This window comes from Suncus etruscus, chromosome 10, assembly GCF_024139225.1.
Source record: "Suncus etruscus isolate mSunEtr1 chromosome 10, mSunEtr1.pri.cur, whole genome shotgun sequence".
Taxonomy (NCBI): Eukaryota; Metazoa; Chordata; class Mammalia; order Eulipotyphla; family Soricidae; genus Suncus; species Suncus etruscus.
This window is the reverse complement of record NC_064857.1, coordinates 49002600-49019470: the sequence shown is the minus strand read 5'-3', so window position 1 is coordinate 49019470 and position 16871 is coordinate 49002600. Positions and strand designations below refer to the sequence as shown.

The window sequence follows — 16871 nt, the reverse complement described above, 5'->3', positions numbered from 1 at the left end:
CTGGCCCGGCACGCGCTTCCTCGAGCGGCCTGGCGGCTGCCAAGCCCCGGCCCTGGCCCACCCGACACCCCACATAGTCTGGGGCGCAGCTGGATGGTACAGGGCCGCGCTGGGTCGGGGACCCCCAAGGCGCGCCAACTCCGCCTTCCCTGTGCCTGGACCGACGGGGAGAGCTCCGCGAGGACACCAGGGGGCAGGAGAGAGCTACCCGGCTGGTGGAGGCCTGAAAGCTCGCTTTGTGGGTCCAGGATAAATCTCTGACTCCAGTTGTTACAGCCCAAGGGTGTGCCCCCCCCCCCGTACCCATCCGCCTGGAAGGCTTTTTTTTTCTTTTCTCTCTCTCTCTCTCTCTCTCTCTCTCTCTCTCTCTCTCTCTCTCTCTCTCTCTCTCTCTCTCTCTCTCTCTCTCTCTCTTTTTTTTTTGGGGGGGGGTGATTTTTGGGTCACACCCGGCAGTGTTCAGGGGAAACTCCTGGCTCCATGCTCAGAAATTGCTCCTGGCAAGCACGGGGGGACCATATGGAATCCAGATTCGAAGTGATGACCTTCTGCATGAAAGGCAAACGCCTTACCTTCATGCTATCTCTCCGGCCCCTGGAAGGCTTTGCTTTTCTTTTCTTTTCTTTTTGTTGGGGGAGGTCACACCAGGTAGCGTTCAGTGGTCACTCCTGGCTCTATGCTCAGAAATCACTCCTGGCAGGCTCAGGGGGCCAATATGGGATGCCAGGATTCGAACCAATGACCTTTTGCATGAAAGGCAAATGCCTTACCTCCATGCTATCTTATCTCTGGCAGGCTCGGGGGCCAATATGGGGTGCCAAGGATTGAACCCGGGTCAACCGGATGTCCTGGAAGGCTTTTCTAATTCTCGATCGGCCAACCCAGGTTTGATCCTCAGCATCCCATATTGGAACCCCAGGGCCTGCCTGCCAGGAGTGATTCCTGAGCTCAGTCAGGAGTAACCCCTGAGTGCTGCTGGGTGTGCCCCCCCAAACAAAAGAAAATCAAACAGAAAAAGAAGTGTAGCTGAACTCTTTTGAGAGAGATAGAAGTGGTGCCGGGGAGAGACAACTTGACCACACCTTCGACAGGCTGGTATCCTGACACCGTGCAGCCAAAGAGCCAGGGCATGGGTCTGGAGTGGTAGCACAGTGGTAGGATGTTTGCTTTGCACGAGGCTGACCCAGGACACCCCAGCATCCCATATTGGTCCCCCAGGGCCTGCCAGAAGTGATTCTTTTTGTTTGTTTGTTTGTTTGTTTTTTTGGTTTTTGATTTTTGGGTGCTTAGGGGTTACTCCTGGCTGTCTGCTCAGAAATAGCTCCTGGCGGGCCCGGAGAGATAGCACAGCAGTGTTTGCCTTGCAAGCAGCTGATCCAAGACCAAAGGTGGTTGGTTCGAGTCCCGTGTCCCATATGGTCCCCCATGCCTGCCAGGAGCTATTTCTGAGCAGACAGCCAGGAGTAACCCCTGAGCACCGCTGGGTGTGGCCCAAAAACCAAAAAAAAAAAAGAAATAGTTCCTGGCAGGCACGGGGGACCATATGGGACACCGGGATTCGAACCAACCACCTTTGGTCCTAAATCGGCTGCGTGCAAGGCAAACGCCGCTGTGCTATCTCTCCGGGCCCCAGAAGTGATTCTTGAGCTTAGTCAGTAGTAATCCCTGAGCACTGCCGGGTGTGGTCCCAAAAACAAACAGCAAAAGAAATGTAATTGGACTATTTTTTTGGGGGCCACGTTTGGTGACGCTCAAGGGTTACTCCTGGCTCTGTGCTTAGAAATCGTTCCTAGCAGGCACGGGGTACCATATGGGATGCCAGGGATTGAAACCAGGTCCTTCCTGGGTCAGCTGCATGTAAGGCTACCCTACCTATCGCTCCAGCCCCTGTAGCTGAACTCTTGGCAGAGAGAGAGAGAGAGAGAGAGAGAGAGAGAGAGAGAGAGAGAGAGAGAGAGAGAGAGAGAGAGAGAGAGAGAGAGAGAGAGAGAGAGAGAAGAGAGAGGTGATGAGGGGGAGAGGCAACTTGACCACACCTTTGGCAGGCTGGTACCTGGCACCATGTGGCCAAAGAACCAGGGCATGGAACTGGAGTGGTAGCACAGCAGTAGGATATTTGCCTTGCACGAGGCTGACCCAGGACACCCGGCTGACCCGGGTTCAATCCTTGGCATCCCATATTGGCCCCAGAGCCTGCCAGGAGCAATTTCTGAGCGCAGAGCCAGGAGTAACCCCTGAGCGCCACCAGGTTTGGCCCAAAACAAACAAACCGAAGAGCCAGGGCATGTGAGCGAGAGGGTGGCCCGCCACGCAGCATTCCTGATCTCAGCCTTGTGGCCCAGAGAGGTTCATGCATTTTGAAGCTCTCCCAGGCCAGCCAGTGCCCCTGGGCCAAGCCTAAGTAAGTCCACACACCACACCTGGGTCTGGGCAGGAAGAAGCAGGGAGGCAGGGGGCCTGGCCCACAGAGGTGACAGCAGCTCCTAATCAAAGTGAGGTTTTATTACAAAATGCATGTAAGTAGGCTCGTGGAGATACCAGAAGGAGCTCTGGGGATCCCGCCCTTCAAGTAGGAGACCAGCCTATCTATAGATCAGCCCTGCAGAAAGGCGCTGAGGGCTAGGACCGGGTCTCTGCTCTGCTCCAGGGCGAGGAGGGGCAGGCTGTCTTGGGCATGGCCAGCGTGTAAAGGGGGTGCCGGAAGGGGGATTAGGGACCCCCAGTCACTGTGCATGTTGGTGCATTCGGCAGTGCCAGTCTGTTCCGGGCTGATTTCAAGGCCGAGCACGGAAGTGAGCTGCGGGGCAGGCAGGCTAGAGACTTGGGACCCGCACAGGACGCGGTGCCCTAGATGACACTCGGAGACTTGGAGCGCGCCCGGAGCAGCAGCAGGACCAAGGCTGCCAGGACCATGGCGCTGAAGAGCAGGAGAAGGACCACCCAGGAGTTGGCGTCTATGCCCTTGCGCAGCTTCGGAGTCTCGGCGGGGATCATGTTGGTGAGGTTCAGCATGTAGCCCAGGGCCCAGCCCACCGCGGTGTCCCCAGCCTGAGCATGGGGGTGTGGGTTCAGGGCCGCCCTGGCCCCGCCCACCGTCCAGACCACGCCCACCAGTCAAGGCCACGCCCCATGGGAAAACACCCATTGCATCTGACCCCGCCCGCCCACCGCCCCTGTCCAAGCATTCTGGCCCTGGCTGGTCACGCCCATCACACGACTGATCGCTCGGTCTGGCCCCGCCCTCCTGAACTGGCCCCGCCCACTCAACAGCTGTCGTGTATTCTGGCCACGCCCTCCTGATCTGGCCACGCCTACTCCGACTCTGTCCATCGGTCTGGCCCCACCCCTCCTTACTTGGCCCGTCTATTCTGCCCTGCCCATCCACTCTGGCCCCGCCCATCCAGATCTAGCCGCGCCCACTTCACCCCTTTGGCCCCACCCCACAGGCGCCCACCTTCTTTTGGAAGGTCACCCCACTGAAGGTGTTCTCGTCGAACCCATAGCCGAGGCTCAGTAGCTGGTGCACAAATGTGGCCATGGCGCAGTAGTGGGGCAGGTGGTTTTGCTGGCCAGGAACCCGAGCCTGCAGCTGGGATGAGAGTGGGAGAAGGTATTGTCAGCACCTCTAGGGGATGGAACAGACCCCCCCTCCACAACACACATACATGCACACAGGTACACACATGGGGATACACATGCAAACACCGCACACAAATAGACCTTCACACAGGCACACTAGGAGGGGACAGGAAGGGACAGGACAGGTCTTGTCCCTGCCTGCCCTGCCCAGGGAAACCATGTGTCTTTTCCCAAAAGGCTCTGGGGCCTCTGTGCCTCCCACACGTCTTTACCTGGCCCAGGCCTGGTTGGGGCGGGGCTCTCTCCAGTGCTCCCCGCCCAGTTCTTCCCACTCCCTTCAGGCACCTCTCACTTCCCTGTACCCTGGGCTATAAAACAGGCCTTGGGGAAGCCCCACAGCTGTCCAGCCACTGTGTCCCCACACATTGGGCCCCTGGGGGTTCTGCACCCAGCGAGTCCTGGTGCAGCTGTTCACCTCGGCCCAGCTCTGGTTGCAGAGGGTCCGCACAGCTGCGTCCAGTTGTGTGAGGGTAGCCACGGGTAGGTTCATCGTTGTGTGTAGGAAGTCCACGGTGTAGAAGAAGGCAGAGAAGGCCTGCATGGGTAAATTGCAGCATGCTTGGACCCCACACTTGCAAATGCTCGGGTCCCCCTCTCCCATTTCCCACACGCACAATAAAGTTTCCAGCCACAGGGGGCTGGAAGGTGCCATTGAAGGAGCAGCGGGAGAAGGCACAGTGGGGGAAGCTGAAGAGCCGGGAGATGAGGTGGCGGCAGAGGACAGGGTCGCCACTGCCCGACACGTTGACCCAGCTGCTGCCATTGAAGGTCTGGGGCCGTTGCGAGGCCAGGCACGGTGACTCATACAACTGCTGAAGCTGAACCCGGGTGGAGTAGCCCCTGGGCCAGCAGGGGTGTGAGCGGTAGGCCTGCGGACAGCACAAGTGAAACAACACTGCTCCAAAGCACCAGAGGACATAGGACAGCCTCCTGGAAGGCCAGCACTGGGCTGGGGACCCGCCCCTGCCATCAACCAGGGTCCATGCTGGACCTTCCCCCCCCACCTGCCAGTTCCTCATCCACCCTGGAACCTGCTGCCCAGGCTCCCATGCCATACAGGCCACTGTCCCAAACTCCCTGGGGGCTGCGCCATGCGGTGGGTGGGAGGGGGCACCTGGATAGCCGCCACCTGCAGCCTGAGCAGGACCTGGTCGCGACCGTAGCACAGGAAGCTGTGCGTATACAGGTGGTACTGGTGGCCGTAGAGGCGGAGCTGCACGGCCGTGCTGGGGTCCTCGAGGACGCTGCTGGTCTCAAAGGTAATCTGGGTGGACGCTCCGCCCAGGTCCAGAGCCCCCAGGGTCTTACCCTGAGGCCGGAGCCACAGGCCCCCCCAGTCATACTGTGGGGGAACCGGCCAGTGTCAGTGAGGGGCATCGGCAGCTCTCCTGCCCGCTGTCCACTATGCCCAGCCTACCTTGATGAAGTTTTCCAACAGGTAATTCGTAGTCACCCAGCCAAACACCCCCTCGGCCTGGCTGGACAGGATGTTCGCCCCCCGGAAGTCAAAAGGGTATCGGGCCATCACACGGGACACTTCCTGGAGGACATTGGCTGCTGCCTCGGGGTTGCGCAGACTAGAACAGAGAGGGGGTGTGGAGAGAGATAGAGACAGAGAGATAGAGAGACAGAGACAGAGAGCGCTAAGGGACTGCCCCCCACCCTGGAAGCCATGCATCATGGTCACTCACCTAAGCAGGCGCATGCCCGCCGTGGCCCCCAGATACAGAGGTGTGCCTGCCTGCCTTTCTTTGGGCACCTCCCTCACGGCCTGGTCCAAGCATTTCACAAGGCTCTGGCCGGCACGGGATGGGTTGTTGGCATAGCTGGAGATGCCCCCACCTAGGGGAGGGTGAGGCAGTCCCCAAGTTGGCCAAGTTTACTAGAGGGGACCTCGGGACATTGGTTCTCCAGCCACAGAGCAGTGTCCACGCTGCTTCTGAATGTCTCTGAGATGCTCTCTAGGGCCCCAGATCAAGGACAGAAAAAGGCCCTGCCTGCACTGGGCATGGATCATGCCATGGGCAGAATAGGTACAGGTCCCAAAGTGAAGAAGTGACCCAGAGGCTAGCCCAAGGGTGCCACCCCTCTCACCCGGGCAGCTCCTGGCCCCACCCTGGGGCCATCAGTGAAGCCAGGAAGGACCCCAGAGTTTCAGCCTCTCTGGAGCTTCAGTCTGCATGGATGGGGTTGGGCCCGCCTCCCCCCCCACGCCTGCCTCACCTCTTCCAGCAACTAGCGATGGTTTTGTGGATCCCACAGCCCTTCCTGGGTCTGGGTGGGGCCCACCCACCGCCCTGCAGGTCCCACCCACCCACCGCCCTGCAGGTCCCAGAGCCCCCAGAAGTGGCCTGTGGTGGGGTGGCATGACGTGGCGTGGGGTGCTCACCGCTCACGTCGCAGTAGCTGAGCTGGCTGACGATGCCTGTGTCATTCTCCTTGTCTGCGGGCCACTTGTAAATGAACACGGACGTGTGGGAAGAGCCGGCGTCCAGGACGATGCCATACTGCAGGACGGGGATGGAACCGGGGGACGGGCCGGGGGCGGGGCCAGGTCAGCTCCGGTGAGTGACCTGAGCTCTGCGGTTTCCCTGCACCGCCACCCCCGAGGAAGGAAAGAGGAACAAGTTGCAGAACTTGGGCGGTGGCCCAGCTCGGTTAGGGGATGGGATGGGGGTGGACCGGGCTAGAATTCTAAGGGGCTTCCTGGCAGGCGCCGGTGTCCGGGTCAGAGGGAAGCGGGTGCATCCTTGAACTCGCGCCCTGGGGACTTGAGATCCAGGTTCGATTCAAGAGGCGTTTGCAGGGCCGGAGAGATAGCACAGCGGTAGGACCCAGGACCAATGGTGGTTCGAATCCCGGCATCCCATGTGGTCCCCCGTGCCTGCAGGAGCGATTTCTGAGCACAGAGCCAAGAGTAACCCCTGGGCGCCGCCGGGTGTGGCCCAAAACACAAAACCAAAAAAGAAAAATAAAAGGGCGTTTGCAGGGCCGGAAAGATAGCACAGCGGTAGGGCGTTTGCCTTGCATGCCCTGATTCGATTCCCTGCATCCTATACGGTCCTCCAGCCTGCCAGGGTGCAGAGCCAGGAGTAACCCCTGAGCACCGCTGGCTGTGGCTCAAAAACCAACCAACTAATAATCAATCAATCAAGATTTTTTAAGAGGCGTTTGCAACTGTCCAGCGCCTCGGCCTTCCTCTCCCTCTCCCAGCCTAGCCCTGCCCTGCCCAGCCGGTGGGGTCTGGCGAGTCAGCAGCAGAGGTGCGCAGGGAGAGCGCCGGGCTGGAGCTGGGCGCTGGGTTGTGGGTGGGGGGCGAGGAGGGGCACCCCATCCGCACAGGTCCCACCCCGCAAGCCCCACCCTGGAGCAAGTGCTGCTTCGGGGCGGCCGGCCGACCGGGCAGGCGGTGCAAGGCGCTGATCAGAAGAAACGGGGACGCCTTCCCGGAACCCCATTGATCCCCGCAAGCGCAGCAGCCACCCTGGTTCGGGGACCCCCGGGCAGAAGCGGAGGCGCGCCGGGGCGCGGGGCGCAGGGGTGCGGGGTCCGGCCTTGCGGGTCGGGGGGCACCTTGAGGGCCAGCGGCTCCCAGACGTGGCGGGTGGGCACGCTCAGCAGCAGCAGGCCAGCGAGGCCCGCGGCGGCCAGCACCAGCGGCGGCAGCAGCGACAGCAGCTTCCCGGCCATGGGGGTGCGGAGGGTGGCCGCGGGACCGGGCGCTGTGGGCCGTGGCCGGGCGCGGGCGGGACGGGCCGAGGCGAGGCGGGGCAGTGGGCGGGAGGGCGAGGCGGAACCGCTGCTGACCCCGCCCCGCTCTGTCCCAGGCGCAGGTGAGCCCGACCCGGTGCCTGGGCCTCGCCTGCCTTCCAGCTCGCCTCCTCCCTGCACTCCCTCTCTGCACCCCTGCACCCTTGCCCGGGTACAGGTGAGTCTGGCCAGGTGCCTGGGCCTCGCCTGCCTTCCCTCCCTTTCAGCTCGCCCCCTCCCTGCACCCCTGCTTCCTCCCTGCACTCCTGTTTCCCTCCCCACTGGACTCTTCCAGCCCCAGATTCTCAGGGGGCTTTCCAGGGGCCAGACCCTTCCAGCACAGGATCGGCGCTAGGCTGCGGGATTCCAGGAGGAGTGCAAACAACAGGGCTTAGGTGGCTCCTGCCCACTGGCCTTCTGTGCAGGGGTGTCAAGGCCCTGTGGTCAGATGGTCCTACAGACCCTCTCCTGCCCAGGCCGGGCTGTGCCGCTGTCTCCATACCAGGTATGGCAGGACACAGCAGAGAGCAGGATGACTGTGAGGACACTGAGCCTAGGCCAGAGTTAGGAAGACAAGACGGAGCTGATTCCTTTGGAGGCATTCCCTGCCCTTTTTCGAGCTCAACGGTCCCAAATCGGTGCTCCAACATGCCTACATCCCCACCCCACTTCTGCCCCCACTACTCTGCACCCCTGCCCCAACCCTGTGGGTCAGCCTAGCCAAGCAGCTCTCAGTTACCAGAGGCCACCCCGTCCTCGCTTGCTTGGCAAAATGGAAACCCCAGCACCCAGCATCCCAATTGGGGCATGTGGCAAGACCCTTAAGGGGAGAGGGAGGCAAAGGGCAAAATCTGGGCACTGCCTGGGGCTATAGCCAGTCGGACAATGGGCTGGGTGGTGCCTTCCTGGCTGAGGGTCCAACAGCAGAAAGGGGCCTTTCTTCCCGGGAGCTCAGCCCCACAGGAAGGGGGTGTGTGTGTGTATGCCCCGCCCTTGCCTGGCTGGACACCATGGGACCTCAGGCTCCATCCCGTAGCACTTCCCTGGAGCCCCGCAGTGGGAGTGGGAGAGACCACACACACACACACACACACACACACACACACACACACACACACACACACACACACACACATCAGCGCCGGCCAGGGTCTGAAGAGAGCTAGGAAGGTCGCAGTGGGAGTGGGAGAGACCACACACACACACACACACACACACACACACACACACATCAGCGCCGGCCAGGGTCTGAAGAGAGCTAGGAAGGTCCTCTAGGACATGGGTGGACCAATGCCCAGACGGAGGAGGAGGTGGAGTGGGAGGACGGAGGGACTGCAGCTGTGCTGTAGCCCAAGGGCGGGTCTCTGGCAGGACACGGTGCATCCTGGGGTAGGGAAAGTGGGGGTCCTGGGGGAAGGGCGGCAGGAAGAGTCTGGGAAGGGGTCCAGGCTTCCTGAAGGAGAGCTCAGCTCGACGCCACGCCCTCCCTGTTTTCTGGAGTGCCTGTGAGCTGGGGGTCCCAGGAGGATGTCCACGTGGGAGGCAACTAGCCAAGACTTCCAGGGTGGGGGCCTGCTGTTCAAGGAACCACCAGCACTAAGGGCTCGGAGGGTAGCCAAAGACTGGGCCTGCCTGGGGAGTGGCCGGGTGTATGGCTGGTCCCTCAAGTACTCAGGGTTCTCTGCACCCCGATATGCCCAAGCCCTGGGTGCTGTGCAGGTCCAGGAGCAGGTCTCCTTCCAGATCCAAACACTCCCCGCCTGACCCAGTCACTGCCTCCCCCAGCTGCAAGGCATCCTCCCGGGCTGAAGGAGCAGGTGCGGGGCGGGTGGGGAGAGGCTCTGGGGCTCCGCTCCTTGCAGGGAAGGGCCCCTGTGCTGTGTTGGGCGCTGGGTGGGTCTCCCCCCGTGGGTCATCGCCGAGCTGTCCGGGCACTCCGGGGTCAGTCCCCAAAGCCTCATTGTTCAGCGGGGTCCAGGAGTCTCGCCAGGGTGGGGGTGCGGTCCTAGGAGTGACGCCACTCCCCCTGCTCGCCCTGAGCTCCTCCAGCTGTACTAAGGGAGGGGTGCAAGGCGGGGCACTGGTCTCCCGGGACCCTAGTTCAATTCTCCAGCCGGGCTGAACTAAGGGTCCCTTCTCCTCAGCAGAGCCAGGAGTAGCTCCTCAAGCACTCTGGGGAATGCCCCAACCCCTACCACAAAGGCGCTTCAGAACCACCTGCTCAAGTTTCTTGGAGAGCTTTGGGGGGGCTTATCCTCCAGAACCACCAAGAGTGATTTCTAAGCTCTGAGTAACCATTCCTGAGCACTACAGGGTGTGGCCTCCAAACAACAAAACAAAAATAGAATGTAAGGGGCAGAGAGGGGGAAGGGCCCACGCCTGGGCTCCAATCCAGGCACTGTAAAGTGCCCCTGAGCCCCAACAAAGTGACCCCTGAGTGCAGAATCAGAACTAAGCCGGAGCACTGCCGGGTGTGGCACAAGTTGTTTTCCAAACAACTGCAAAAGAGCAAAGATCCCAGCCAAAACTGGCTCCCCCCACCCCCACAGTTTCCTTGGAGGCCTTCAAGATGAAAAAGTTTAATAATGTGGGCTGGAGCGACAGAACAGTGGGTAGGGCGTTTGCCTTGCACATGGCCAACCCATGTTCAATTCCTGGTATCCCATATGGTCCTCTGAGCCTGCCAAAAAGGATTTCTCTCTTTTTTTGTGTGTGTCACACCCGGCGGGGCTCAGGGGTTAGTTACTCCTGGTCCTGCACTCAGAAATTGCTCCTGGCAGGCTAGAGGACCAAATGGATGCTGGAAATCAAATCCAGGTCCTTCCTACCGCTCTGCTATTTCTCCGGCCCCCTAAAAGTTATTTCTGAGAGATGAGCCAGGAGTAGCTAAGTAACCTCATTTAATGTTTAAAAACATTTAGTGTTTAAAAATATTAAAAATATGTCTTATCTTCTGCACAAGGGAGTTCAGCCACTCCCGGTGATACTCAGGGCTCACTCCCAGCCCTGTGCCCAGGGAGCCCTTCTGGTGGAGGTCAGGGACCCTGTGAGGTGCGGGGGATGGAACCCACATTAGCCAGTTCTGAAAGTGCCACCACTTTTCCCTTGTCATTGGCCTACCCCTCCCTCCTTTGGTGGTCCTACTGCCCTCTAGGGCTTGAGCAGAGGTCCCTCCCCACACAGGAATGACTGGCTCAGCCATCACTCATGGGATCTGCTGGCCTGAAGCCACGGGAGAGGGATTTATCTCCTGATGTTCACAATACAGGCATGAGATCAGGTGTCTACATGAGTGCATGCGTACCCACACACACATATAACCACTGACACCAAACATATGTCAATACTCACACACACCTATGCTCACACATAATCCACTAACCTACAGATCTATATCCACACCTACTTACACCCGAGCCCTACCCACATCACCTACATCCCTACATCCCAATACCTACACCCCCACACCTGACCACACATACCAATACCAAACACCCACGCAAATGCAATATGCCCACCATACCCCATACACCCATACCAATATCTACCCCCACACCCACTCACCTACACCCCCACATTTATTCCCACCCTCACACTATTCCCCCATACTTCTACATCCAACCCCATAACTCCTGTATATATCCCTAGACCCTACCACCCCAAGTGTTCTATGCTCTGTGATGCTGTTCCCATGCGTCAATCTACCGAAGTAACCTTACCTGATGGAAATACCCGCCCATTTCTGGGAAGGATCCTTGGTTGGTAACAAAAGGATTGCCTCAGGGGCAGGAAGGGTATTGATTCAAGGATTGAGGAAGAGAGATGGAGGTAAAAGCAGCTGGAGTGCTGGCAGGATGGAGAGTTATGAGACAAGTTTAAGTGCAGGGCTACTTATGGAGTTTGCTCAAAAGGTTAGCCCAGGTGACTAGGACCTTGAATAAAGCTGATGTCTCCTAAAACCTTATTGCTGGGGCCGGGGAGGTGGCGCTAGAGGTAAGGTGTCTGCCTTGCAAGCGCTAGCATAGGACAGACCACTGTTCGATCCCCCCAAGCCAGGAGTGATTTCTGAGCGCTTAGCCAGGAGTAACCCCTGAGCGTCAAACGGGTATGGCCCAAAAACCAAAAAAAAAAAAAAAAACAAAAAACAACCTTATTGTTGTGAATCATTTTCTTTTTGCTATCCTGAACCCTCAGACCCACTGGCTGGAGGAAGTTCCAGGAGCTTTGCCAGGCCGGCTGAGAAGGGCCCATCCATCCATCTCACCATCATCCAGCCAGAGAGATAGCACAGCGATAAGGCGTTTGCCTTAGATGCAGAGGGACGGTGGTTGGAATCCTGGCATCCCATATGGTCCCCCGAGCCTGCCAGGAGCGATTTCTGAGCATAGAGCCAGGAGTAACCCCTGAGCGCTGCCAGGTGTGACCCAAAAAACAAAACAAATAAACAAACAAACAAACCTATCAACACTATTGCTCCAGCGCACTCCTAAGCTCATGCTGAGCTTACTCAGCTCACTCCTAAGTTCATGCTGAGCTTCTCTCCAGAGCCTCACCTGGGTACCCCCATGTCCTGTTACCCTTCAGATATCTGAGTTCCTCTTTTGGTCCACAATATAAGGATTGTTGGAAGAGAATAAATTCTCTCTGGTTGTCGTGAGCTGAGGGGAATGTCCTCAGTCCCCTGACTCACTGGGAGGAGGAAATTGACCCTTGCCACAGGGTCCACACACCCAGATGCTCCCCACACACACATCTTCACCCACATACTCCTATATCCACACCTCACTGAACTCCCTGGGAGGTCCCTGCGCCCTTCAGGGTACCAGCTGTCACAGCCTAGTCAGTCAGACTCAGTTGGACCCAGCCACCCTGAACCTGCCCATAGTCCTCACAGGCCTTGCCCTGCTCTGCACAGGGTTATCAAAGTTCCCAGGTGCCTGCTCTCTGGTGTGGCCTGTCTACACCACAGGGCCAGAGATGTGCTGCTCATCCTTTTTTTTGTTTTTGTGTCACACCCAGCAGTGCTCAGGGGTTACTCCTGGCTCTATGCTCAGAAATCGCTCCTGGCAGGCTCAGGGGACCACATGGGATGCCGGGATTCGAACCACCGTCCTTCTGCATAAAAGGCAAACGCCTTACCTCCATGCTATCTCTCTGGCCCCTGTGCTGCTCATCCTAACTAGACTCCTAACCCTAGTTGGGGTTTCTGCTTTTGGGCCATAGGGTGCTCAGGCCACAAGTGGTGCTCAGCCCTTGTCATGGTCAGAGGATTAATTCACCTTACTGGTAGGGCCCTAGCCCAGCTTCAGCTCCTCCTTCTCCAGCACCAATGAGTTGGTCCTGCATACCTGCACATCAGAGGGCACCACAGGACCCTACCACCTCTCCCACAGAACTCCCAGAATTGCAAACAGGGATCCCCTTCTAGAACCCCTGCTTAGCTCCTGCGTGACGGACAGACCCCCAGGGACACAGGCCTTCCACCCCAGGCCCTGCCCTCTGCTGGCCAAGCTGGGAAACGCAGTCTCGTGTGGCTGGGAATGTTTTACTAGGGGACCAGGACAGAACAGAACCACTGTAAAATTGAGGGCAAGGTTGCTCCAGGCCTTGGAAATGCGGGGGTGGTCCTGCACCGCCCACTGGCCATGGAAGAGCAGCTGCAGGTGTTGCTCACACCGCTCACCAGGATGAGTCCTTGCTGGGAGGGGGCTTGGGGCGGCTTGAAGAGTGAAAGGGTGACGGTGGGCAGGGGTGAGTCCGGGCTGGCAGTCGCCTTGAGTCTTCGGAGGAGGAGGTGCTGCCCTCCACTTCCCACGAGCTGTGCTAGATGAACGTCGAGTCCAACGGTCCAGCGTCCTGCTGGCTGAGGGCGCGGGCCTCAAACAGTTGCTTGATGAGGGCCGACTTCTCCTGCTCCAGCTGAGTGATGCGCTCGCTCTTGTCCGTCACCTCCTGTGGGGACTGTGGTCAGGGCTGGCACATGCCATATGTTTCCACACACACTGCACACAGATGTCATGATACACCCCACATACATACCTGTACATATGTACCACACACATCCGCATCGATACACATACGTGGATATGCACGCACATTACATCCATAACACCCCACATACACATGACACACACATGCATCAAGGAACACATCTTCATATATACATTGCTCACACATAAATACCACAAAATACACCCCTACATACAGATATACACAACACACCCATAATGCCACATATACATATACCTACACGTAACCCCCACATGCTGCACACCCTACATACATACACCTCCCACATGTACACAGACATATAGCCCTACAGACACAAAAGCTGCACATATACAACTACTCACAGACACGGCACACAGGCAATACATATCTACCCCACAAAACTGCACACACATACCACACATGTATGTTCACATGACATATACTATACCCTCACATGAACTACACACATATATCACACACGGACACATCACATTGTAAACCCACATATACACACCACATATTGACTACTTCACTACAGACACATACTCTGCCTACCCCCAAACATCATAACCACCCGTGCACACACGCACGTGCGTGGCCTCCCTCACCTGGGTGAGAAGCCGATTCTGCTCCTTCAGCATCATGATGGTCTGTTGCTGTTGCTGCTGCTGCTGCTGCCAGCCAGGGATGGGGGATGAGGCTGGGAGCCCGGAGGACAGGGACGAGGGCAGAGCCTGCAGAAAGTCGCCGGCAAGTGGGCATGGTGTCCAGCATGAACCTCGTGACCAGAGAGAGGGGCGCATGAGTGAAGGGAGGGGGGCCACTCACCCTGGGGCCACAGGCTGAGGCCAGCAGCTCTCCCAAGCACCGTGCCACCTCCTGGATTTTGGGTAGCAGGCGCCCCAGCAGACTTGAGCTTCCCTCCGTCCCAAAGTCCTGGGGAGAAGTGAGAGGGGAAAGCTGAGCCTCTGGTGGATGTCAGAGACTCCCATGCACGCTGGGGCCGGGCTCCCAGGGACACTCACGGCGCTGGCCTTGCTCTGGCCCAGTCGGCGCTGACGCTCCTGCACGCGCTTCAGCTGCTGCTGGTACCAGTCCCGGCCACGTGCCATCATGGCCAGGCCCTGCAGTAGCAAGTCTTGCTCTTGCTCCAGTTCCTCCAGCTGCTTTAGCTGCATGGCAGGGGAGACACGACAGCCCACAGCCGGTCCACGTTCAGCCCATGGCCAGTCCAGGCCACCTGACCTCTGGCTCCTGAGTCATCTTGACCTCCCACCTGCTGCCTCCCCTGAGCTCTGTCCTGGGCCAGGCATAGCCCTACCTGCCCCTCTAGGCCTCCACCCCACTCAGCACCTCCAGGCCAGCACAAACAAGTATCCCTGAGCAGGAGCCCCTCGGCCCTCACCAGCTTGCAGTCCACACCGTTGGTGATGGTGTGTCTTCGCCGTAGTCCTCGGGCCCGGGGCCCGTGCTGACCATTGCCTACCGTTGGCTCCCAGGCCCTGCAGCCCACAGTGCCTGCAAGAGATGGTCAAGGTCCCTTGAACTAACCCCAGAGCTGGACATGTGATCTCCTGAAGGACAGTGTGCCTGGGGCTGGAGGGTCCCAGGGCCAGAGGTTGTGAGTCTGCACATGGCTCCTCTGCAGGGTCCCCACCATCTACAACCCAGCAACCAGGTGACAGGGAGTGGTTCAGCAGGGGTTATAGGAGCAGGGTCCGCCCACAACTCCAGGGCCCTGCTTTGGCCCTGCCACCTGCACCCCAGCGTGCTTAGGGGTATGTGGGGCCTTTGGGAGAGGGGAGAGGGACCGGGTAACCGATGCACAGTGCCCAGATGGGACTTATGTGCGAACCAGCCTAGTATGTCTGGAGGGACCAGCAAAATTGTGCTCATGGCTACCAGGGGAGCCAGGCCACAGCTTCTGCCCACAGGGCAGGGCAGGACCAGGGGACAGGGAAGCAGGAGGCAGGATACCCCAGGTGTGGCACCCCAAGTATGCTGGCCAGTCCCAAGGCTGGGTGAAGATAGGGGTTCCTGAGTATAAGGAGGGAGAGGGAAGGCCCTACAGGACCCAACCAAGGGAACAGGGCAGGACGGGGCTGGGTAGGGCAAGGCTGGGCAGGACCTGCAAGCTCCCCCATTAGGCAGTGTGGACAAGGCCTGCATCCCAGGAGGGTCCCCTTGGCCGGTGCTACTCAGCTCAAAGAGGCCCCACAGGCCCTGGAGACACAGCCCAGGGAAGACACAAGCTGACTTAGATCTGGCCCTGGCCCTGCCACAACAACAACGGGAGGCCTGTGTTTGTGGCCAGGCAGGAGTGGGCACAACAAACGTCCACTGAGCCTGTCCTGTCACCTGCTCTGCAAGCTGGGCAGCCAGCCAGCCACCCCACCACCACTACCCTAATCAGCTGTAGTCCAGGCCACAGCGGGACCAGACATGTATGCATACATGTGACTATGCCTGCTGGGTGGGGACCGGGGACCCGGAGCCAGGGATGACAGCTGGGAGCCAGGGACGGCTAGAGGCCAAAAAGTGGGAGTCGAGGGGTGCCCAGGGACCAGCACTAGGAGGTAAGTGGCTGGTGTGGCGAGACAGGGAAGTCGGTAACCCACTGGTCTGGCCTGAATGAAGCCCAGAAGGGCCTAAATCTGCAGCACAGGGTCTAGGCCCAGGTTGGGGACTGCGTTTATGTGATAGCCTGGTCCCGGGTTCGAGCCCCACCATGCCACTGTGGGGTCCCCTGAGCACCGCCCAAACCCAACCCAACCCAAGCAGGGGGTACCCTGGGGCGGCGGCTGCGGCTCGTGCTCCAGGCCCCGGGGCGGCAGCGCCTTGTGCTCCAGCTCCAGCAGGTCGCGCGGCTCGTCGTCCCCGGGGCCGGGCAGGGCGGAGCGCAGGCCGGCCACGAAGCGCTCAAAGGTGAGGTAGCCGCTGGCCGGGGCCTCCCGCCGCAGCCCTTCGAGCACGCCGCGGGGTAGCTCCCGGGCGTCGGCGCCCTGCCAGCGGGTCTCGATCTCGCGCAGGTGCACGTAGCCGCGCCGCCGGTCGTCCAGGATGTCGAAGAGTGTGCGCAGGCTCTGCAGGAAGGCGCGCGGCAGGCCTTCGGTGCCCGGCGAGGCAGCGGCGGCCCCGGCCATGGGCGCCCCGCCAGGCCCGGCCCAGCCCCAGGCCCGGCCCAGCGCGCTCTGGCCGCTGCTACAATAGAGGCTACTTTTTGAACGCGGCCGGGCCGCGCGGCGTCAGCGTGCATTTGCATGCACGCCCGCTATTGGTCCGCGCCGGCCGGGCTCTGCTCCCGATTGGCTGAGCCGCGTTGGTATTTACCCCCCCCGCCCCGCCCGGAGAAGGGGGCGGATCCGGAAGCGAGGGAGGGGCGGGGTCGAGCTGGTCTCCTGACTGGATGGGTAGAGGGATGGATTCGTGGCTGGGGAGCCCAAGGGGATCCCTCTGCATACCCCCTCCTCAGCTTCAGCTCTCTCTCTTTG

At 59.6% G+C, this 16871-nt stretch overlaps 2 protein-coding genes across 2 annotated transcripts; both read right to left on the bottom strand.

The window, feature by feature from the left end:
* Window positions 1–2481: 2481 nt before the first annotated feature.
* Window positions 2482–7329, bottom strand: ENTPD2 (ectonucleoside triphosphate diphosphohydrolase 2). The gene is made up of 9 exons (XM_049781634.1): window positions 7123–7329; window positions 6029–6167; window positions 5331–5481; window positions 5057–5216; window positions 4754–4981; window positions 4254–4508; window positions 4055–4174; window positions 3455–3589; window positions 2482–3048 (listed from the first exon to the last, which is right to left on the bottom strand). Exons 1-9 carry the CDS (start codon window positions 7327–7329, stop codon window positions 2848–2850), a joined length of 1596 nt encoding a protein of 531 aa, XP_049637591.1. The 3' UTR covers window positions 2482–2847.
* A 5589-nt stretch (window positions 7330–12918) lies between these two features.
* Window positions 12919–16523, bottom strand: SAPCD2 (suppressor APC domain containing 2). Its single transcript, XM_049781633.1, has 6 exons — window positions 16169–16523; window positions 14786–14898; window positions 14406–14552; window positions 14209–14316; window positions 13989–14114; window positions 12919–13341 (listed from the first exon to the last, which is right to left on the bottom strand). Exons 1-6 carry the CDS (start codon window positions 16521–16523, stop codon window positions 13213–13215), a joined length of 978 nt encoding a protein of 325 aa, XP_049637590.1. The 3' UTR covers window positions 12919–13212.
* Window positions 16524–16871: the final 348 nt, after the last annotated feature.